General features: G+C 37.8%; 1 protein-coding gene across 1 annotated transcript in view; it reads right to left on the bottom strand.

The window, feature by feature from the left end:
- Window positions 1–8,095, bottom strand: part of RANBP3L (RAN binding protein 3 like) — a 65,552-nt gene extending 57,457 nt beyond the window's left edge. The window contains exons 1-2 of the mRNA XM_043975903.1: window positions 7,712–8,095; window positions 7,396–7,613 (exon numbers count right to left, since the gene is read on the bottom strand). Coding sequence (XP_043831838.1) covers window positions 7,396–7,528 — 133 coding nt within the window. The 5' untranslated portion in view covers window positions 7,529–7,613; window positions 7,712–8,095. The remainder of the gene's footprint in view (window positions 1–7,395; window positions 7,614–7,711) is intronic.
- Window positions 8,096–22,812: the final 14,717 nt, after the last annotated feature.

Genomic DNA, 22,812 nt, shown 5'->3' with positions numbered 1-22,812 from the left:
TAGTGGGAGGAGGAAGGAAGAGACTGGGGCTCCGTCTCAGGCTCTTTCCTGGGGACTCTGGCAGAGAAGCGAGCTAAAAAATGTGCTCTCCCTTTAATAGATAGGAATCTAGGCCTTTCTTTCTCTCTTTATCAAATTCTTATTCTCCTTAATAAACGCTTAAAAGTCTAACTCTTGCTAAAGCTTATAATTTATTGGCGACCACTCATTAGATATTTTAGACAGACTAGCTAGAATTTTAGCCCTTAACAGCACCTACTATGTGCCAGGTTTTGCACTAAACTTTAGGCATACAAGGTGAAATAACAAACAACAATAAAACCCCCAAATAACAACAAAATGGTTCTTGCTCTCAAGAATTCAGTCTAATAGAAGAGACAACATGCAAACAACTACATTCAAGATATATACAGCATAAATTGAGGATAATCCCAGAGGAAAGGGACTAAGACTGAAGAGTGGGAAAGGCTTCTTGAAGAAGATGGGACTTTAGCTGTCTTTTTTTTTTTAATAATAAACATTTTTATTTAAAGTTTTGAGTTTAGCTAATTCTTGAAGAAAGCCAAGAGGCAGAAGATGAGAAAGTGTTCCAGGCAAGGGAGGCAACCAGTAAACATGTACAGAAAACTCTCAACCCCAATCTTATTCTTCCTCTTTCCCTTTAGCCGGGGGGGGGGGGGGGGGGGGGGGGGGGGGGGTGGGGGGGGGTGGGGGGGTGGGGGGGTGGGGGGGGTGCTTAATTTCTTGTGTGTCATAGAAGCCTCTGCCAGTCTGAGGAAACCTTGTGAACCCCTTCTTAGAATAATGGTCTTAGATTAAAAATACATATAGTTACAATGGAAATCAATTCTATTCAAATATAATTATCAAAATGTAAAAATTAAATTCATAGACCCCAGGTTAAGAATCATTGATCTCGCTTAAGACTCCCAGATGTATATTTCACATTTTTCAGAACACTATACACCATTTTAGTTAGTATTTAATGAGATTTTCATAGTCTTCTACCCCTCCTCCTTCTGATGGCCTGGAAAGACTCTTAAATGATTTCAGTCCCATTAGGGAAGTTTCTAACAAAGAAATATTTTGTTGAAATGCATCTGTTTTTTAAGAGATACTGTTGTACTGATTTCTTACTTTGTTTGGATATGGTGTTAGATTTAATGATGACTTCACGAAGTAACAACTCAGGTGTGAAACTTCACTTGTTGAAATGTTGATTAAAATTGCACATATAATTGTTAATGATTTACAGTAATAGCTAACCCATAAACTAGAACTCCCAGTGTAACTAACCCAAAGATAATTATAATAATTAAAAAAAACTATCCACTCATGGTTTTGGATAGTCTTCTGTCTTTTGTCACAAAAACTAAATTGCCATAGACCATTCTTCTGAGGCCACAGCCAGCTCCGTGGTCATTAATAATTCCAACAAGCTGCTATTTTTCACATTCCATCTCTACTTAGCTCTAAGTGGAACAGCCTTCTTCAGTTAAGATAATACAGCTGGGGGGCTATTTTGGTTTGTGTGGTGGGAAAGGTGGAGATGGGTGGGGAAGAGACATAGGATCATATATCTAGAGCTTCAGAGGACCTCTGATGAGGTCATTGAGTCCAATTCCCATTTTACAGATCAGGAAATCGAGAACTGGGAGGTTTTATAATTTGCCCAACATGCAAGTCATAAGCATGCAACAAATGAAATTCAAATGATCATTAACTTAATTTCTACTTCACAATTGAATTAATAATTCCCAATTCTTAATTGAAATCATAATTCCCATAATTCTCCACTCTAATCCTCGAAATATAAAAAATACTAATCTTTTTTCAGGGTGGTTATACTGTATACAGTCAAAGGCTGGATGAGATAGACCTCTAATGCCCCTTTCAACCCTTGAATTCTGTGATAACTGATATCCTAAAGTCTCTGTCTTCACTAAAACTTAAAAAAAAAAACATGTACTATGTACCTGTCAACTGATAATTGGAAAGAACTGTCTCACCATTTGTATCGGGTGGTTTTACAGATCTGGTAGCAGAGCCTCTTTTTAGACCTACTGTCAAAAGGGTTGTGAGGATCAAATGAAATCATATTTATTTTTTAAGAAACACTTAGTAAAAAATCTGGCATATAGGAGGTGCTATGTAAATGCTTATTCCCTTTCCTCTTTTTTTCTGAGTAAAGAACAGGTACCTGAAAAAATCACACTCATATCCTACTTTCATCAGAAGACAATCATTTCAAGGATATCATGGTCAATCAATAAACATTTATTAGGGGCTTCCTATGTGCTAGGCCCTTTGTTAGGCCCAGAAGCTTACATTCTAAAGGGGAAGACAAATAGAATAGATATAAAGTAATTCTGTGGTAGAAGCATTAATTGGTGGTGGTCAGGGTGGTGGGGGGAATAGGAAAGAGTATATGTAGTCAGTCATCCAAATGTTATGCTGCATATACTAGTATCTCAATTTTAGAATCCACACTAAGGCACAATGTCCTGTGAAAGTGGTAGGTTATTAGAATCTACTTTGAGGATCACAAACCATATAAAATTTCATGTAAGTTCCATATAAAAACATATATTATTTACTTTTCCAAAAATTCTTGGATTCAAATGCTGCTCTTGGACATATCTTTCTGCATTCCCTAGTACTTAAGTTCTTTAACTGTTTTAAATGAATTTCACTCATGTAGCTGGCAACGTTACTGCCCCAAATCACTAAAGCTTTGTGGAAAAATATAAGAGAAATAGCAGTCTCCACTCATGAGACAGTAAAAATGTATTTTGTATTCTATCATTTAAATTCTAAATGAATTTAACAGCAGAATGGTTATGCACTAAGGTTTTTTACTTTTTTTTTTTTTTTTTTTTTTTTTTTAGTGAGGCAATTGGGGTTAAGTGACTTGCCCAGGGTCACACAACTAGTAAGTGTTAAGTGTCTGAAGCCGGATTTGAACTCAGGTACTCCTGATTCCAGGGCCGGTGCTCTATCCACTGCGCCACCTAGCTGCCCCACACTAAGGTTTTTTAGCCCCTTAACCTATTTATATTTATAATGTAACACTCTAGCTTAGAACCTGCCAAAGGCTTAATGTGACTGAAACTAGAGCCTAGATGAGGAATGCAGGAAAGCCAGAAAGAAGACCATTGATTAGGGAACAGAATGGTTTTCCTAAGTTCCACATTTGTCTAGTACCTGGTGTCAAATTTTTCAAGAGGCAGCATTATGCTATAGAAAAGTGAGCCAAATTTAGAGTTAGAGGAACAGAGTTCAAATCCAGTTCTGCTACTTGTTGTGTGTGACACCTTGGGCAAATCACTTAACCAACCTCTCTGGGCCTCAGTTTCCTCAAATCTAAAATGAGGAGGTTGTACTAGACAACCTCTCAGGTATCTTAAACTATGATCTGATAGTCAACAATCAGTGTGGTCCTTGGAGTAGGAGGATGAATTCGGCCCTGTCGTGTTGTGGGCAACTGTCTGGCCATAAAGAGCAAAGTTAGACCAGGAATTGGACAACCAAAGAAAATTAGGTGGGAATCCACAAACTGATGTGAGTTTGGCTTCTGAGTCAACATAGCAGTCATGGCACTAGTGAGCAGAGCAAAGTGCTCCGCACATAGGGTAAGAGGTTGCTTTTATTTTTATAAGGTCCTCAGCTATGGTCATAGGACTATATGGAAGAGCAACCAGAGAATATTTTAACATCTGCAGAGAGGTACTCTACAAGAAGTTAAAAGTCAACAATAGGAAGCTGAATGGTCATCTTACATGGTTTTCCCTTAACCCCAAACACTTATTGAATGTAAGGCACTGTTCTAAGAATTCAAAGACAAAAAATAGTCTCCTCAGGGAGCTTCCATTCTAGGGGTAGAGATGTGAACCATAATCATCTAAGTAAACACCATTTAGTTTGAGGACAGAGGTAGACTTAACTTGGGAGTAGGAGTAGCTTCTCAAAGGAAAGGATACCCAAGTAAAACCTGAAGTAGAAAAAAAAGATTTGGAGAGGTGGAAATGTGTAGTAAATTCTTTTCTATGTCCTGTTACTAAAAATGCTGGATTTGGAGTCAAAAGACCTGGATTTGAATCCCAGCATTGATATTTGGTCCCTGTGAGAGTTTCTGTTTTCTCAATAAAATGGAGGCATTGAATTAGACGATTTCTAAAAATCTCATCTAACTCTAAATCTGTGATCTATGTTGTACAGGCAAACAGTCCAAAGATATGTGTGAGGGGATACAAAAGAAGCACGCCCATTCCATGTTTCTAAAGCAAATTGCCTATTGTAGGTAATGGAAAGGGGTATATACATATATATATGCATACATATATACACACACACACATATATACATATACATACACACACACACATATATGGTTATTTCAGACATGTTCTCTGGGACATGAAGGTCAATGAAATGAGAGCCTTTATGCTAGCTAAGGGAGAGCAATTTAGTTTAACTATGGCAGGCCAGACACCATTTCCCCCCAAATATGTCAGCACTATCAGCCACCGATGGGTGAACATTCCATAGGGACTTGCTGAACTTTGCAGATCGAAGTCAAGCATTAAGGAAAAACCAAAGGTATGGGGTGGGGGAATGATCCCCTATGAACTTTAGGTCAAGAACTTATCAACAGAACAAATGGTTTACTCAATGTCACCACTGGTCATTCCAGAATTTCAAGTGATATCCCTGTCCCTTAGGGTTGGTCTGCAATATACTCTGGAATTCTGGGTGTGATGTTTTTTTTCCTGCTTGCTTATTTTGGTGTACCTGAGAATTTGAGGGATTGTGGCTTAAAAGGGCAGGTATTCTGAGGCTCAGTTGCAGAAGTCCTTGGTTAGTGGTGATTGTCACAAGGCTGTCGTAAAAACCACAGAAAAGAGAAAACATTTCTTCCAAATGACTGAGTGTGTTGTGGATATTTTGAGAAGTGGGTCACCATAAGTCTGGCTCCAGGGTATAATGGCCATGGCCAGCAGTGGGTTTAAGGAGTGGCCATTAGGTCACTCTAAAACCACCAACTTACCCTACAGGAGGAGGCTTTTTGTGCTGAAATTATGGCACATGTCAGGACATACTCTGGTGTAACTGGTTTAAAGTCACTTTAATTCCCTCAGACAGTTTGTTGATATTGTAAAGTGTTCAGTTTTCTCTTATTTAATACTTAGATTAGTACCCACAGTGAGTCACTTGGTAATATTAAATAATAACAATAATAATAATAATAATGTCAGCTATCATTTCAATGGCACTTTAAAGTTTCCAAAGAACTTTAAATATATCATTTGATACAACAATCTTGGAAGGTAAATATGATTATTTTCCCCAATATACAGAAAAAGAAACCAAGTCAGAGAGGTGCAGTGACTTGCCCAGGGTCACACAGCTAGTAAGTATCCAAGGCAAGATTTGAATTCAGGTCATCCTGACTCCAAATCCAGCATGTTATGCCCTTTGGCTGACCATTAGGATACTGGCCCTCTAGGCAGTTATGCCTGTGGATCAGGCAAAGGGTCCTGTTATCCATAACACATAAATGGCACATATGTCAACATGCACATAGTCGTCTGGTAACAATTGAAACAATTCAGCTTTCAAGCCTGTTCTGCTCAATATTTGCCCCAAACTAAGAATGTGTCTATATGACCCCACCTCCACCCATCCAAAGTGCAGAAAGATGCAGTTCAGGAAGACAAGGGAGTAAAGAAAAAATGAGACAGAAGGAAAGAGAAAACGAAAGAAAGCTTGTGACACAGTCAGTCTATGCTTCCTATATCCATTTGCAGAGAATATAAAACAATTAAGGGGAATTTACCCCTAACTTTTGGGAGATGATGCCATCCTCACAAAATGTCCTAGGGCACCTAATTTTAAGACCCTCTAATCTAATCCAGCATTCATATAGCTACTAGGCTAGTCATCCTTATGCACAGATCTGGATATATCTTTCTATAGCTCAAAAAATGTCAGTATTTCCTTATCAAAAACTCAGCTAAATTCAGAGTTCTTTGTCTGACAGGCAAGTCCCTCCACTATTTGGAAACATCCTTTCCATTCTGATATCATTCTATCCCTGCCTTTCATTCCATGCTTTGGTTAAATTATTCATCCCCAGAGTATACCCTACTCTTTCCCACCTGTATGTCTTTTCTTACCTTATTCTCTCTGACTGTAAAGTGTCTTCCTTCCCCACCTGTGGCTTAATCTTCGCACCCTTTATCACCCAAACCAAAGTTACCTCTTCCAGGAAGCCTTTTGTCATCTTCTAGAGTGATGAATGTTCCCCAACTTTTATCTCACAAAGTACTTTACAATTTTCTAATACCCATATGTATTATTTTGTATCACACATTACATTATATCATATATTATTTTGTACCATATACATATGAAGTCCATCTTTCTACCACACTATATGCTCTGTGAAGGCAGGGACACTGTATTATAGAACTTTTGTATGTCGCCTAGTACCTAGCACAGTATTCTGCACATGGTAATTGCTTGACAAATATTTGTTCAATTAAATCTATTCATTTCAGCCACTTTGTGGTGCAGTGGATAAAGTGTGGAATTTTGAGTCAGAAGACCTACGCTTGAAGATTCAGGCTGCAGTCACCTGTATGTGACTTAGACAAATTATGAAGCTTTCTGGGGATCAGTTTCCTCATCTGTAAAATTATGACCTCTAAGGCCTCCAATCTCTGATCTGTCATGAATGAGACAGTTCAACCAGGATGTTCAAATGAGGATGGCCAAGATGGTTGGATCAGTTACACTGATATCCAGTGGACCTACAACACAAACCATCTTGTACTTTCCTTGTTTCCACCTGCTCTTGGACCATAAAAAAAAGAAATAGTAAAAACCATTTTTGTTTCTTCATGTAATGAATAAACCAGGCAGCAAGCCTAAAGCTCAGATTATGCCCTAAGTAGTAGGACAGGGCTGCCTGTCACTAACTGGCATGACGTGCTGACGTGGAGCTAATCCTACCCACATTGATCCCAATAGTCAAATCTGATCCCATGAAATTTTTAGAATTACCCACACTGTTATTTTCCTGCCTCTCGCCCCTTCACCCTAACTGGCATTGATTGTCATTTCAAGTACAGAAATTTCAACTTGTTGAGGGATTTAAGAACAAAAACTTAAGACTATGAGTTCTCAATGATCTTTTGCTTGTCCTCTTAAAAAGTGAGCAATTAATGCACATCAGTTCTCCTTGATGCCCCACCACTCTACACACTTTTATAGCTCAAAAATTAAGCATATTTAAAAAAACAAGAACTTCCCTTCCCCTGTGCTGCCGTGGGACTGCCAGGGGATGGGAGGTCACCATATAACCAATATTGGTATTCAGTATCCAAAACTTACCTTGACAGTGGCCTGCCTTCCTTTTCAAGTCACACTCGCTGGAATTGCCCAACTGGGCGTTGTTGCTTTTTCCATGCAAAATATAAGTGGTATTGGTTACTTGGCTCATGGTTTGAAGCATTTCCTGGGACATCTCCTTCCCTAGGACAGTCACCAATAAAATATTCTTTTCTTCACCAGACGTAGAGAACCAAAACTGATATTAACACATGAAGAACCTGCACATGCAGAAAGTATTTACTCGTCAGCAGAAAGTTTCCAGTTTTCCCAGTGTTTTTTTTTTTAAACCAAACTCTATACACATATATTCACCTACCTATGTGGGGAAAGACCCACAACTTCACTTTAGCTGGTTTGGAGCACAGAGACTCATTCTTTTAATCTAGAACAAGCTGAAGACTCATTTCTGTAGTTTAAAATCTCCCGGACAACCTGTTTCCACCTGTACACGAAATCTGCCTTTTTCCCCAGCTTTCTCCGCCTCCAATGGGCATATACTTGAGAAACCCAAAGCAAATCTCCCTGAAAAATACAACATTAAGCAAACAAATCAACAGCACTAAGCAGTTAACTTCACGGAATCCGGAGACAGCCTCTGAACTCAGTCAAGCGATTTCTAAGCACGGCTGTGACAGCTGAAAAGGATCCAGTTTAACAGAGGCTAGAGGTGGGCGGAGCTCAAGTAAACTGCGGATGATTAACGCCGAGAGGCGGCCAGTAAATGACTGAGTCCTTACGAAAAGCCGGGACCAAAGCAGGCATCTGGGAAACTGCGTAGTCTCTTAATTGTAGAATTCTCAGACTTTTTCTAGGCTCCTTCGTCCTGGGCAAGATCGAATAGTGCCAAGAAGATCAGACCAGTGATATGTGTGTCAGGGGTGCGAGTGTGTAGGTAGGGGTGCTTTGAATAAAGACTATCTTTTCCTGCAGCAGCTTCTCCTCTTCCCCACCCCCACCCTCGAGATGGCTGTGCTCCTGAAACTTTCAACTCCTGACAACACTGTGGGGAGACCCGACTGGCTTCAGGAGAGCGGACGCCAGGTTTCGTGTGTTGTGACTTGGTTTTTCCAGATTTCTAGTTCCGAGTTCTGTCGTTAGAAAAGTAAACACCTCCACCTTTGACCTGTCCCCCAGTTATACTCACAAAAGAAATTATCTCCCCAGCCTGAAATGCCTAGATGTTGGCTCCCTAAGTACTTTTACTTACTCCCTAAGTACTTTAAGTACTCCCTAAATTTTATTTGGCTCTTTAAGTACTTTTACCTCTGAAATCCGTCTCCTATAACTTGTCCTGCTAGGTCTTTTGTTGAGATTGAAAACACAAATCCTCGAACATAGGACGCTTTAATCTCCTTGGGCTTCACTTTCTTCATCTATCAGATGAGAAAGTTGAATTGAGTGTCCTCGGGGGCCTTTCCAGCTCTCGATCTGAGATCTTATTATCCTTTGACCATGAGGTAGAGTAGTTGCGTCTCAGACCAGGAAAGTACACACCTCTGCTGGGAATAAATAAAGATTGGGACTCGACGCCAATTGTTAAAAGCTAAAGGGTGTAGAGGACTTTTCTTTTCTGGCAGAGGGCAGGGGTAAGTCAAGTCAAGAAGTTTTTAAAAGACCTACTATGTGCCAGACACTGTGCAAAGCGCACGGGGCAGAGGGATGTTTAAGAAGGTGGTGGTTGGGGCGTGGTTTGGAGAGAGGATTGTTCAGCCGTGGCTTTCAACCGAGCCACATTTCTAGGTTATTTACTCTTTTTTTTTTTTTTTTTGCAGGCAGGTGCTCATGCTTCCCAGACTTTGCACAAGTTGAAAGAGTCTGGAATATTCTCCTTTTTCGTTTTTTGTTTTTGTTTTGTTTTGCCAGACGAAATTTTACGTATGGTTTAAAACCTAATTCAAACTCCAGGAAGCCTTTCTCGACCTCCCCCCTCCCTCCTTTCCCCAGACAGTATTGGATTTTGTTCTTACGACACTTTATTATTATTACTCAAGCACTTATTTAATTTTTTTTGTGCCACTCACTATCACTTTCCAATCAACTACCTTCCTCATAGAACCGTTTCTTGGGGTGGGTAGGGGAGCGAAAGAGAGAGGTTCAGACGTGGTTTTATCAGTGTCGAAAATTCCTGTTGTGGATACTACTTCCAAGGAGGCTGACTAGCAACTCCTGCATAACTTCTAGTCTTCGAGAGTTGCACGGGGATCCTTGCTCATGGTCACACAGTTAGTATGTGTCAGCCAGGACCAGAACCTCCATCTAAATCCTCTGTGTGTTATGTATACTATTCATTATGTATTCTATCTCTCAGAACTCTCTAATATAACTAAGAAAACCAGCAAATCAAAACCAGCTCACCCAGAGATCCCATCTAACAGTGCATTTGACATTTTTTCTACCTTCTCTCTGTTGAGAGGATAGAAATGTATTTCAAGGGAAACAAAAATTCAGAACTGGAAGGGATCTTCAAGGTCATCTAGTGTAATCCTTTCATTGCACAGATGAAGAAACTGAGGCTCAGAGAGACTACATAATTTGCCCAAAGTCCCTACTGGTAGTATAAATGGCAGGATCATGTTTGAATCCAAGTCTTCTGACTCTATAAACATAGAAGCCTTTCCACTGTACTATACTTAGATCATCTTTCCTCTCAAATTAAGGTTCTTTATTATATTTAATCTTATTTCTGATTTCTTTTAAGGGTCTTTTATTTATATTAAATAAATATTGTGTATATTGGTCTGTTTTCTCCCTTCATCAGTTCATACAAGTTTTCTCATGTTTCTCTGAGTTCCTCATTTTTCTGACTTTTTGTAATAGAATACTATTCTATTACACACATGTATATAATATACATATATATACATATGCATATATATTTATATAGTTCGGACATACTCCAATTGATATTCACCCATTTCATTTTGAGTTTTGTGCCATGCTAATACATTTGTGTAATATTGTAAAATCTACTCTAGTTGTGTTTATTTCCTATACTACTACTAGAGTGTAAGCCCCTTCAGGATAGGGAATATCTTATCTAAACTTTGTTTCTCTTTCAGTGCATGGCAAAAGGCTCTATACACAGAAGACACATTTGTTGTTTACAAGAGAGTTGCCCTAGCACAGGAAATTCCACTACTGGGTGGGACCAAAATTAGCTTACTTGTCATAAGGTAAAAATTCTTTATAGAGTGGAATCCTGAAAGGGGAGGGGGTGGGGTTGGAGTACCTTAAGACTTATCCAGGAAATAGATAGGTTAATGAAAATTCTCATTATGTTTGACTTTTTTCTTCTTTTTTTGATCTAGGATGATTTCATTAGAGTAGCTAATTTCAGTAGGTGGAAATGTCCTCTAACATACAAAGATGCAGATCAACAATTGTCTATAGCATAGTCCTAGAGAATTATCTGGTGGCATGGAGAGATTATGACTTGCCTCGTCACACAGATAGTATATGAGTAAATGTTTTATATGTTATTTAATATTTCTGTACCCTGACTTAGTGTGAGGACCCTCAAATGGCCAAAGATAGATGATTATAGAATGAAAAAAAAAACTTAATTGATGAAAGGGAGGCAGTGAGTCATTGTATTGTGTTTTTATGATGAATCTTGTAATCACAGAACTAACTAGAGTTAGTAAGTAGAGTTAGTTAGTAATATTTCCTGTCAATCAGTGTCATCTATCCCTTTGTAAGCCACAAATAATACACATTTTTCTTCTTATTGACACCTGTGAATATATCAAGTTGCTTTGAAGATATTAGCCTATCTAGGAAGCTTATTAATACATCAAAAATCCAACCATTCCATGAGACTGCAACATAAGCCTTGATTAAAAAAAAAGTTTTAGCATGTAGATTCTGGCAAGTTATATAGGCCTTCGAAATTTTTGAAGTTGAAGGGTCTGTTCCAGATCCTTCAGTGTTTTCAGCACTCAAAATCAACACTTTTCTTTCTTGTGATTGTGTCCCATTACTTTCATCCAGGACTTTGTTCTCATCACCTTCATGCATCTGGGAGGGTGATATATGCCTCTGTTCTCTGTATAATACAGCGTCAGATCTGACCTGATTTTCCAAGGAGATTGTTACATAGCTGAGCATCACTTCCTTTTATATGCTTCTATTTTTCTTGCAGATGATGCACAATTGTGAAACCAGGTAAAGAGAAAGAAAAGGAATGACCTAGAAAGGAAACTGCATTAGGAGACTTCCATTCTATTCACAGCTCTGTTGGTTGCTGAATGACTTTGAGCAAGTCATTTAAGGCTTTGGTTTTTATTTTGTTTTGTTTCGTTTTGGTTTTTTTGCAGGGCAATAAGGGTGAAATGACTTGCTCAGGGTCACACAGCTAGTAAGTGTCAAGTATCTGAGCCCAGATTTAAACTCAAGTCCTCCTGAATCCAGGGCTGGTGCTTTATCCACTGTGCCACCTAGCTGCCCCCTGGTCTTCTCATTTGTTAAATGGAGATGCTAATACCTGTCCTACCCCAAAAGGATTCTTGAAGACCAAATGGAATTATGAAAGTAGAAGTGCTTTGAAAAGCATAATAAATATAAAGGCACTCTTACCAACTATGGGTAATCAAAGGTCAAGATATATGAAGGTAGGAAGAGGCAGGAGTGTTTTGTTCTTCTTTTTAAAAAATCATTGATTTATATTTTTTCCCCTTACTTTCACTTCATTCCCAAATATCTTCTTCCTTCCTCCCCTCCTCAGAGCGTCATCCCTTATATCAAAGAAAAGAGAGACACAGAGAGAAATTAATTCAGTAAAACTAACCAATACTTCAACACCCAGTCTGATGGTATATTCAATAGTCCATACCCATAGTACTCCACCTCTATAAGGAGGGGATAAAAGTATATTTTCTCATTCTTTCTGGGTAGGACAAGCTTTATCATTATAATATATTTTGTAGTTTTTAGTTTCATTTAAAAAAAATCTTTCCATTTATATTGTTGTAGTCATTTAGTATATTGTTTTCCTGGATTTGCTTATTTCATATGTCTTCCTATGCTTCTTATAAACAGGCAATTTTCAGATGACGAAATCAAAGCTATCTATAGTCGTATGAAAAAGAGGACTAAGTCACTATTGACTAGAGAAATGCAAATTACAACAACTCTGAGGAACCACCTCCCTCCTATCAGATTGGCTATTATGACAGAGAAGAAAAATGACAACATTTTGAGAGGGATGTGGGAAAATTGGGACAAGAATGCACTGTTGGTGGAATTGTGAACTGATCCAATCATCCTGGAGAGCAATTTGGATCTATGCCCAAAGGGCTATCAAACTATGCATACCCTTTGACCCAGCAATACCATTACAACGTCTGTATCCCAAAGAGTTCAAATTGTGCCTCAGACACTTAATAGCTGTGTGACTCTGGGCAAGTCACTTTACCCTGTTTGCTTCAGTTTCCTCATCTGTAAAATTAGCTGGAGAAGGAAATGGCAAACCACTCCAGTATCTTTACCAAGAAAACCCCAAGTAGGGTCACAAAAAGTCAGACTCAACTGAACAACAACAAAGCTTATTTCATCATAAGTCTTCTGGAATTGTTTTTTATCACTGTATTGACCAGAGTTCTTGTGTCTTTCGAAGTTGTTTGACCTATACATTGTTGTCACTATCGTATACAATTTTCTCCTGTGTCTACTTGGTTTACTTTTTAAATTGCTTCATATATGTCTTCTCAGGTTTTTTTAAACTACCAATTTCACAATTTTTATAGCATAATGATACTTCATTACATTCATATACTATAATTTGTTTAGCCATTCCACAATCGATAAGTATCCTTTAGTTTCCAATTCTTTGCTGCTACAGAAAGAGGTACTATAAATATTTTTGTACACATCAGACCTTTTCTTCCTTTTACAAATTTCTTAGAGAGTATAGACTTAGTAATGATATCACTGGACGAAAGGATTTGCAAAGTTTGGTAATTTAGGAAACCTAATTCCAAATTGTTTTCTAGAATATATCAATTCACAGCTCTACCAACAATGTGCCTGTTTTCCCACAGCCCCTCTAAAATTTGTCATTTTTATTTTTTTTGGTCAACTTTACCACTCTGATGGATATATGAGGTGGGACCTCAGGATTACTTTGATTTACATTTCTCTATTGGGGATATGGAGCATTTCTCCCCGCCCCCCCCCCCATATGACTATAGATTGCTTGTTTTTTTTTGTTTGTTTTTTCTTTGGCTATTTATCAATTAGGGAATTGGTTTTATTTTTATAAATTTGAACTAGTTCCTTATATATTTCAGAAATGAACTATATCAGAGATAAAAGCTAGTTTCCAGTTTCTCTTCAGGCACACCCTTGCAATGGGATGAATCAGAACTGATTGTGATATCTTAATGGTAAGCCATCATGTTGTCATCATTATTGTTCAGTTGTTTCAGTCATGTCCTACCCTTTGTGATCCCATCTGGGGTTTTCTTTGAAAAGATACTGGAGAGTTTTGCCATTTCCTTCTCCAGATCATTTAACAGATGAGGAAATAGTGGCAAATGGGGTTAAGTGACTTGCCCAGGGTCACATAGCTAGTAAGTATCTGAGGTCATATTTGAACTCAGGTCTTCCTGATTCCAGGCCAGGCCCAGGTTTTGCAGTTGTCAGTAGAAATGTAAGTAGAAATTATCCATAGTTTTCCAGGAAATATATTTGGTTGGAACTCCCTCAAATGCCATCATTATATACTCATTCAATTCCAATAATTTTCTCAGTGAAGAGCATCATAATTATTAAGAGCATCAGAGTAATGATTTTTGATTTCAGTGAAATGAATATTTTTACAGTGGCTTCCTTTGGAATAGCACTGATCAATTTATTTACAGTTTGCAGGCTCCTAAAATACCTCCCATTTTTCTTTAATGTATTTCTTTAATGAACCTACAACCAGATTCTTAGAAAAATTATTCAGTATGTATTCAAGGCAGAGCAAGGCTCCTGCATCAATGACACCAGATTTAAATGGTATAGGCTGCCCCCTGGAGGCCCAAGAAATTTTCACTCAGTAATAGGCCTCAAGAAAATGCAAATCCACTTCTTTGGGGTTTCAACCAGCATAAACAGAATTTTGGTCAGGCATTTGGGCATTTGTAATGTGATTATATGTTTCTGTGAAGTTGAATATGACTTTTAAAAATAATTGTCTTGACTGAACTTTGATAAAGGCAAAATTCTAGTGTGTTTTGTTATTAGTCATTTCAGACTCTTCATGACCCCATTTGGGGTTTTCTTGGCAAAGATATTGGAGTGATTTGCCATTTCCTTCTCTAGTCCATTTTACAGAGGAGAAAACTGGGGCAAAAAGGGTTAAATGACTTGCCCAGGGTCACAGAGCTGGTAAGCGTCTGAGGCCAGTTTTTAACTCAGGAAAAGGAGTTTTCCTGATACCAGGCCTGGCATTCTAACCATTTGGCCACCTACCTGCCCAGCAGGGGATATTGTAATATAAAAATTTAGAATTAAAAGGCTTGGGTTTAAATCCTGGTTCTTGCCATTGGGCAAATCACTTTTACCTTTCCGGCTCCTGTTTTCCTCATCTATAAAATGAGGGGTTTATGCTAGTTAATTTCTAAGGTTCTTTGTACTATGAATGTATTTAATATATACCACTGAGGGGCTTCCATCTGCATCAGGAGAGAATGTATATCCAATGAGGTCACAGACCATTCAAGTATTTTCACTGAGGGGCTTCAATCAAGAGAAGAACAATAGGTTTAATAAACCCTAATCTGCAAGGTCACTCCAAATTCAATAGTAGCAAGGACAGCCACATGCTGTCTCATTCCATAACATCTACCACATGAATGTAAATGGACAGTCATAGAGAGTTTATGTGCCAAACAAAACTTGTAAAAATTTGTAAAGGACACTTTGGAAAGGCCTCAATCACTGCCTCAGAAGGATGGCCACTGCCGATGTTAACCATGTTCAAAGTAAATAGGACAAAAGATGGGGTTATTTCTTTTTTTTCATATAAATATTTTATTATTTTCCAGTTACATTTAGAGATAGTTTTCAACATTGGTTTTAAAAGATTTCTAATTTCAAATTTTTCTCCTTCCCTCCCCTCCCTCCCCCCTCCCACAAACAGCAAGTAATCTGATATAGGTTATATATGTATTAGTTATGTTATGAGAGAAGAACCAGAGCAAAAAAGGAAAAACCTCAAAAAAGAAAAACAATAACAACAAAAAACAATAGAAATAGTATGGTTTGATCTGCATCTAGATTCCACAGTTCTTTTTTTTTCCTGTATTTGGAGAGCATTTTCCATCATGAATCCTTTGGAACTATCTTGGACCATTGTATTGCTGAGAAGAGTCAAGTCTTTCACAGTTGGTCAATACACAATGTTGTTGATACTGTGTACAATGTTCTCCTGGTTCTGCTCATCTCACTCATCATCAGTTCATGTAAGTCCTTCCAGGTTTCTCTGAAATCTGCCTGCTCATCGTTTCTTACAGCACAATAGTATTCCATTACATTCATGTACCACAACTTGTTCAGCCATTCCCCAATTGATGGGCATCCCCATAATTTCCAATTCCTTGCCAGATGGCATTATTTCTAAAGTAAAGTTAAGTAATTTGTACCAGATTAAACTGTCATTGATTGCACCATTTCATTGTTCATGGACAGTTGTTCAGTTGTTTTAGTTGTGTCTGACTCTGTGACCCCACTTGGGATTTTCTTTGCCATGATATTGGAGTGGTTTGTCATTTCCTTCTCCAGTTCTTTTTATAGATGAGGAAAAGGAGACAAACAGGATTAAATGATTTGCCCAGGATCACATAGCTAATTCTGATCTTCCTGACTCTAGGCCTGGTCTCTATCCATTATGCCAATCTAATCAAATTATTTTCTTCCTTTGTGTTTTTTTTTCATTAAGGGTTTACATATAAGTACAACTTTGACTTATTAGAAACATGACAATATTCAATATACCTATATGAAAGAATCTGTTGAGAACTTTATATTTACCCCTATTTAATTTGATTAGATCTGACCCATCATTCTACCTTGTCAAGACCCTTTTGGATACTGACATCGTCCATTATGTGATCTGTTCCTACTAGATTTGAATCTTCTGCAAGTCTGAAGAACATTATGTCTATGTACACATATACCCATGCAGGGAATTAATAAAAATGTTAAATAGTATGGGGTGAATGTGATAAAGCCCTTGGTTACTTTTCTGGGGACTTTCTTTCAAGTTACCAAATTAATAATCATTCTCTAAAAGTAATGAGTTATATATTTTCCATCTTTGGTCTAAAAACCTAAGGTACCTGCTTAAAAATTAGATAATTTATTCATGCCTCGAGTCAAATTTTTAGTGGAAAGGTGTTGAATACAAACTGTAACACAAGAGGTCTAAATGTTAGGATTCTTCATTATAAAATTTGGTTTTAACTCTAGAAGTAGCTAAAATATATCAATACTATGAGTCTACCATTTACATAACAATGACAATTAATTTTTATCACAGAACATCATTTAGCTTTGTACTGATTTGAAAATGTAGAATGACTGAAATTCTCCTAAAATCAGTATTTTAAATCTATGCTTAGTAAGCTCTAGAATTTCTTTCTTTTTTTAAAGTAATAAACATTTTTATTTATAGTTTTGAATTCCAATTTTTATCCCTCCTTCCCTTCCCTCCCCTCCCTTTTCCTTGAGGTGGCAAACAATCTGATATGGGTTATACATGTACGATTATGTAAAACATTATCATATTAGTCATTTTGTACAAGAAAACTTGAATAAAAGGAAGAAAATGAAAGAAAGTGAAAAATAACATGCTTCAGTCTGTGTTCTATCAATATATGTTCTTTCCTTGGAGGTGGATAGTATTTTTCATCAATAGTCCTTTGGCATTTTCTTGAATCATTGTATTGTTGAGAATAGTTAAGTCATTCACAGTTCTTCATCAAACAATATTGCTATCTGTGTGCACAATGTTCTGCTCACTTCACTATGTATCAGTTCATAAAAGCCTTTCCAAGCCTTTCTGAAATCATTCTGCTTGTCATTTCTTATAGCACAATAATATTCCACCACCATAATATACTACAGTCTGTTTAGCCATTCCCCAATTGATGGGCATTCCTTTGATTTCCAATTCTTAGCCACCACGAAAAGAGCAGCTATAAATATTTTTGTACAAACAGGTCTTTTTCTATTTTTGAGGATGTCTCTGGGATATAAACCTAGAAGTGGTATTGCTAGATCAAAGGGTATGCACAGTTCTTTGGGCATAGTTCCAAATTGCTCTTCAGAATGGTTGAATCTTTTCACTACTCCACCAACAGTGCATTAGCATTCCAGCTTTCCCACATCCCCTCCAACATCCAATATTTTCCATTTTTGTTATATTTGCCACTCTGATAGGTGTGAGGTGATACCCTCAGATTTGTTTTAATTTGTCTTTCTCTGATTAATAGTGATCTAGAGAAAGCTCTAGCATTTCTAAAGTTATTAAAGAGACGAAAACTAAAAATTTTTTTTAAAAGCATGTGTTTTTGTACACTTTGCTATAACCATTCCTGAAATGAATGTAACTGGTAAAATTAAGTTAATTTCGTGGCTTAAAAAATTAAAATCAGAGCATTTGCTTGTCTCAAGTCTGGTAACTGTTTCCATTTTCCACGATCTTTCAAAGAGTGCTGACAGCATCTCAGCTATTACATCTTCTAATTTTTCCAGTATCCTGGAATTCATCCAGGCTTATTATATTGAACTCATTCAGAGAAGCTAAGTGCTCTCTTAGTACCTTCTCGTTTATTTTGGATTTCAACTCCTTGCTCAGTCATTTTTTTTTTTGTTCAGTACTTGTCCATCACAAGATCATTCTCCTTGGAAAAAATACCAGAAGTAATGTAAAAGTATATTGGTTCTGCTTTTTCTCTGTGATCCATTATCAATACCTCATCTAGCTCAAAGAATAATATTGCTCGTTCTTTGATAGTCATTTTTATCTCTAACAGAGAAAACGAAACAAAAAAACCTCTTTTGTTCCTTAGTGTTCATTGCCAACCTTACTCATTATGAACCTTAGCTCTCCTAATGCTACTCTTATAGAAGCAGGCTAAACTTTTCTATTCACCTTTCATTATCCACTCTTGCTTCCATATTCCCTACAGGTCAGTACTTCTGGATATCCATATTATCAGAAATGTGGTCACCCCTCTCAACCCATTCATGCTTCAACATCTGTGTAACTCTTGTCCATCTCCTCCCACAGACCTTCCAGAGGAGTCCTACCCTTATTCTAGGACCTAGAGTCTAGGCCTTTTAACATTACATGGGCACCAGCATTTTCACTGTCCCTTACTCTTACTATGGGTGGCCCCTTTCTTTTTTGATTATGCCCCTGCTAGAAAGTAACTTTTATCCCTTTCTCTCCATTGCCCTATGGGTCACCTGCTATTTTGACTCTTTGGACATATGGTATTTCATGATCCATAATTGTATAGTGTCTGTGGAAGAAGATTGATATAAGATTGGTTTTGGTTTCAGGGAGCAACTTGGGCTCATGATAAATCCTATATAATTTCAGAAATACAACCCAGCCCATTTTCAGTCACTTAATTTCTTTGGGCCTCAGTTTCTGTATGTGCCAAATGAGGACATTGGATGAGATGTCCCCTTAGATTGTTTCCAAGTTTCTGTTGCATTGTCCTCTATTGGTCCCTTACCCCCAAGCCCTCCCCATTGTCAGGCCTTTTCTCTTTGAGTCCTTTACTGCTCTCACTGCCATCTACTGTTTTTCATCTACTATCCATCCCCACCCCCAGCCCCCTCAAAGAGGGTTCTTTTAGTATTTAAAAAAAAAAAACTCATAGACCCAGGGATTGTGAATTAAAAAAAAAAAAAAACGTGATTGCAGGGAGCAGCTAGGTGGTGCAGTGGATAAAGCACCGTCCCTGGATTCAGAAGGACCTTAGTTCAAATCCGGCCTCAGACACTTGACACTAGCTGTGTGACCCTGGCCAAGTCACTTAACCCTCATTGCTCGGTCAAAAAAAAAAAGTGATTGCAAACAAGGTCTACACATTAAGTGTTCTTTTGAACTTCCTTGATTTTGTCTGAGCTTTCCTTCCCTGACCTCCACCTGGGTGCTAAAATTTCTTTCAACTCCTTTCCATTCCACTTACATGAATCATGGTGCACATAGATCATTCCTCAGAAACAAGAATGAGAGGAGCTACTTTTGTCCTAACTCCTATTAATACCGATCAAATCTGCTCTTCCTACACAAGTACCACAGATTTTCAGAAGGAACCATAGAGGCAATAGAATTCAACCTAAATCTGTCAACAAATTATCCTCTGCAGCACCACTGACAAGTTGTTATGCCTTAGCCTGAAAACATCTAATGAGAGGGGACCCACAAATTCCCACTGCAGACTATTCCGGTTCTATGTAGTTCAATCGCTAGGAATTTTTTTCCCCCTTACACTGATCCAAGATCTGTCTCTCTGGAACTTGTCCCATTGCTTTTAGTTCTGCCTAATGGGACAAGGAAGAATTAGTCTAGTCCCTTTGCCATATGATAATCTTTCAAACACTGCTTTGTCTTTTTTTCCCTTTGGTATCCCCAGAAGTTAACACAGTGCCTAGCACGTCATATGCACTGAATAAATGAATGCTTGTTTGCTGACTTGAGTGACTGACTTAAAGGAAGCTATCATTTTCCCATTCTACTTCCCTGCCTTCCCTGCTCTCTCTCCTCCCAGCCCGCCCTCCTCCCCCACTCCCACCCCACCAAATTGTTTCTTTTTTCTATAGGCTAAAATTTCTCATTATCTACAGACCATTCTGCTATGGCATGCACACCAGTCCCTGCACTATCACAGTCACCCTCCTTTCTATATGTTATAGCTCCTGACTCCAGGGCCAGTGCTCTATTCACTGTGCCACCTTGCTGCCCCTAATTCCTGCTTTTGATGCATACTGCAGTAAGACCTGTCAGTACCTTGGTTAATTCTCTAAAACTGTTAAGTTAAAATTTGAGTTGTCTATCTATATCAGTGGAAGGAATTTCCTCAGTGAAAAATCCATAATACCTATGAAATCATATATCCAAACTAAAAAAATGCATATATTCATATTATGCCAATTTACAGGTTGATTGCTTATTGTTCAGTCATGTCTTTATGACCCCATTTGGAGTTTTCTTGGCATGGATACTGGAGCAGTTTGCCATTTCCTTTTCTAGGAAACTAAAGCAAACTGGTTTAGTGAGTTGCCCAGGGTCACACAGCTAGTAAGTGTTTGAGGCCAAATTTGAACCCAGGTCTTCCTGATTTCAGGCCCACCACTCTATCTACTGTGCTACCAACCTGCACAATTTATAAATATACAGTATTTCTTTCTTTAAAAAAACTTTGAAAAACCAAAGACATTAAACTAATTTGAATTAGTACAAAAGTTCATGTCAGCATTTTGTGTTAAATGTTTCACACTGATTTAGAAATGTTTTGAATTAAGCAAAACCCTAAAGTCATTGTTGCCAAGTATGCCTCCTCTCATAATTTTTAAGCCTTTGTTTTGAGGGAAATATTATCTAGTTTATTTACATCATTTCCTCAAGATCTTGCTTTTTTAGTGCTGTTTGATGTTCAGGGAGTCTTTCAGAGAGCATTTTGTCCCTTTTTTTTCTCCTTTTGAAACCACAAGATAAGCCTGTGTAATTAACTTGGCAAAACTTATTTTCTTATCTTCACTGCAGGCAGTCATCTCTTAGGTTATCATAATTCAGTATGCTAGAGATCTCCCAGTTTTGAAAATGAATACAAGAATCTTAGGCATGCCACTTGATTTTAGAGCTCAGGTTTATACTATGAAAATCTTGATAGTTTCATAAGATCATAAAAAGTAAAATTTCTAAATGTTCTCTATAACTTGGAATTTTTTTGTTTTTTGTTTTTTGAGACTGGGTCTTTGGCACAGTGGATAGTGTACTGATCCTGAAGTCAGGAAGACTCTTCTTCCTGAGTTCAAATCTGGTCTCAGACACTTATTAGCTGTGTGATCCTGGGCAAGTCACCTAATCCTGTTTGCTTCAGTTTCCTCATCTGTAAAATGAGCTGGAGAAGCAAATAGCAAACCACTTCAATTATCTTTACCAAGAAAACCCCAAATAGGGTCATGAGGAGTTGGACATGGCCAAAAAAATGACTGAATAATAACTCCTTACTTTACCTAATCTGGAAGTACAGCAGACACTCATGGGCTTGATCCCAATACTGGTCTGTACTGAAGCTTGAGTCTGTTTGCCCCTCCTTATGTGGCTTGGTCACTTTCTACTCCAAGGGGCCCATGGTAGTAGATTCAGTGTGGACACCCCATCAACTTTAGCCTTGTTGCAGACCAGAACTCCTGAATTCACGCCATCTACTGCCCTCAGCCTCCCAAGCAGGCTATAGATATTGACCATGACACTCAGCTTTATTCTTTGAAGTTCACAGAAGACAAACATAAAGTGGAAAGGACTGATGATAAACCTGAAGATTAGGATCGAAATGACCTTGATCAAATTGAAATTAGGTGAGAAATGGCCTGAACTTTAGAAACAAATACAGATTGGTATACCTTTACATGATGATGATAATTTTCAGTAGTGTCTGACTCATCATGACCCCTTCTGGAGTTTTCTTGACAAAGAAACTCCATTCCTTCTCTAGCTCATTTTATAGATGAAGAAACTGAGGCCAACAGGGTTAAGTGACTTGCTCAGAGTAACACAACTAGTAAGTATCTGACACATAGCAACCACAAAATCAGTTTTTTAAAATTAGATTTTATTTGATTTAAACTTAAATGATTAGATTCTGACTGGTTCATAATAATTCATAATGTGAACCAAACTTGAAGTATACAGGGAAAATAGGTAGAATGATTAAATAAGCATGTAGGAAAAAAATCCTGACTATAACAACTAGAAGTCATTGTGGATACCAAGCTAAACATCGTATCCTTTGGTTTTACATCACTTTCATTTCTTAATAGCTTACTAATGAACTATCCATTGTAACAAAGAATTAAAGCAGTTTAGAAAAACTAAACAACACATCAATTGGGGGGGGGTGTCTGATGGTGTATACAATGTACCAAACCATAAGCCCCATTTCTTCCATAAAGAGAAGATGTGTAACAATAGCAGTGGTTTTAAAAAGTGGTCATAATGCTGTCTTGCAAAAAGAAGAGCAGATATTATGGGAGATGTGAGTTCATCCTCCCCTTCTAGGTCAGGCTATTACTTAGGGCACTAGATCATGCTCTGGATTCAGCTATTTGACACCAATACCAAGAATGACTTAGAGAGAGTTTAAAGGGACAATCATAAAAATGATTAAAATGAAATTGATCCTCGCCAAA

The sequence above is a fragment of the Dromiciops gliroides genome, chromosome 1 (genome assembly GCF_019393635.1).
Source record: "Dromiciops gliroides isolate mDroGli1 chromosome 1, mDroGli1.pri, whole genome shotgun sequence".
Lineage (NCBI taxonomy): Eukaryota > Metazoa > Chordata > Mammalia > Microbiotheria > Microbiotheriidae > Dromiciops > Dromiciops gliroides.
This window is presented reverse-complemented; position numbering and strand designations above follow the sequence as displayed.